Source organism: Penaeus monodon, chromosome 29, assembly GCF_015228065.2.
Source record: "Penaeus monodon isolate SGIC_2016 chromosome 29, NSTDA_Pmon_1, whole genome shotgun sequence".
Lineage (NCBI taxonomy): Eukaryota > Metazoa > Arthropoda > Malacostraca > Decapoda > Penaeidae > Penaeus > Penaeus monodon.
In genome coordinates this window covers 2,242,744-2,243,065 of record NC_051414.1, presented here as the reverse complement: position 1 = coordinate 2,243,065, position 322 = coordinate 2,242,744, and the positions used below count along the sequence as shown (strand labels likewise).

At 41.0% G+C, this 322-nt stretch overlaps 1 protein-coding gene across 1 annotated transcript in view; it reads right to left on the bottom strand.

The window, feature by feature from the left end:
- LOC119591619 (cytoplasmic dynein 2 heavy chain 1-like) overlaps positions 1–322 on the bottom strand; it is a 47,711-nt gene that overhangs the window by 32,805 nt on the left and 14,584 nt on the right. The window contains 1 exon segment of the mRNA XM_037940373.1: positions 27–161. Within this exon segment, the coding sequence (XP_037796301.1) occupies positions 27–161 (135 nt within the window).

Here is a 322-nt window from a genome sequence, read left to right as displayed (position 1 = left end):
AGTATGCATGAGCATGCAAAACATACCTGAATCTGATTCAAATTGGTCAGGTATTCATCAAGGTCAGCTAGGCGTTGCTCCCACATGCGAGCCCGATCTGCAAATCCCCCAAAGTAGGGAGAGTCTTTCAGAGACTGCAGAAGGCTCTGATGGTCACCAACCTGATTGAGAACACAAGTGATCTTTACTTAGTCTGTTTTCATATATCATCATTACACATGCCAACAATAGTTTTCAGAAACAAAGACACACTGACTAGTTCCAAGTTAGTTAGAGAGAAACCTGCAAACACTAGTTTATTCAATTCTCATTTCTTTCCATC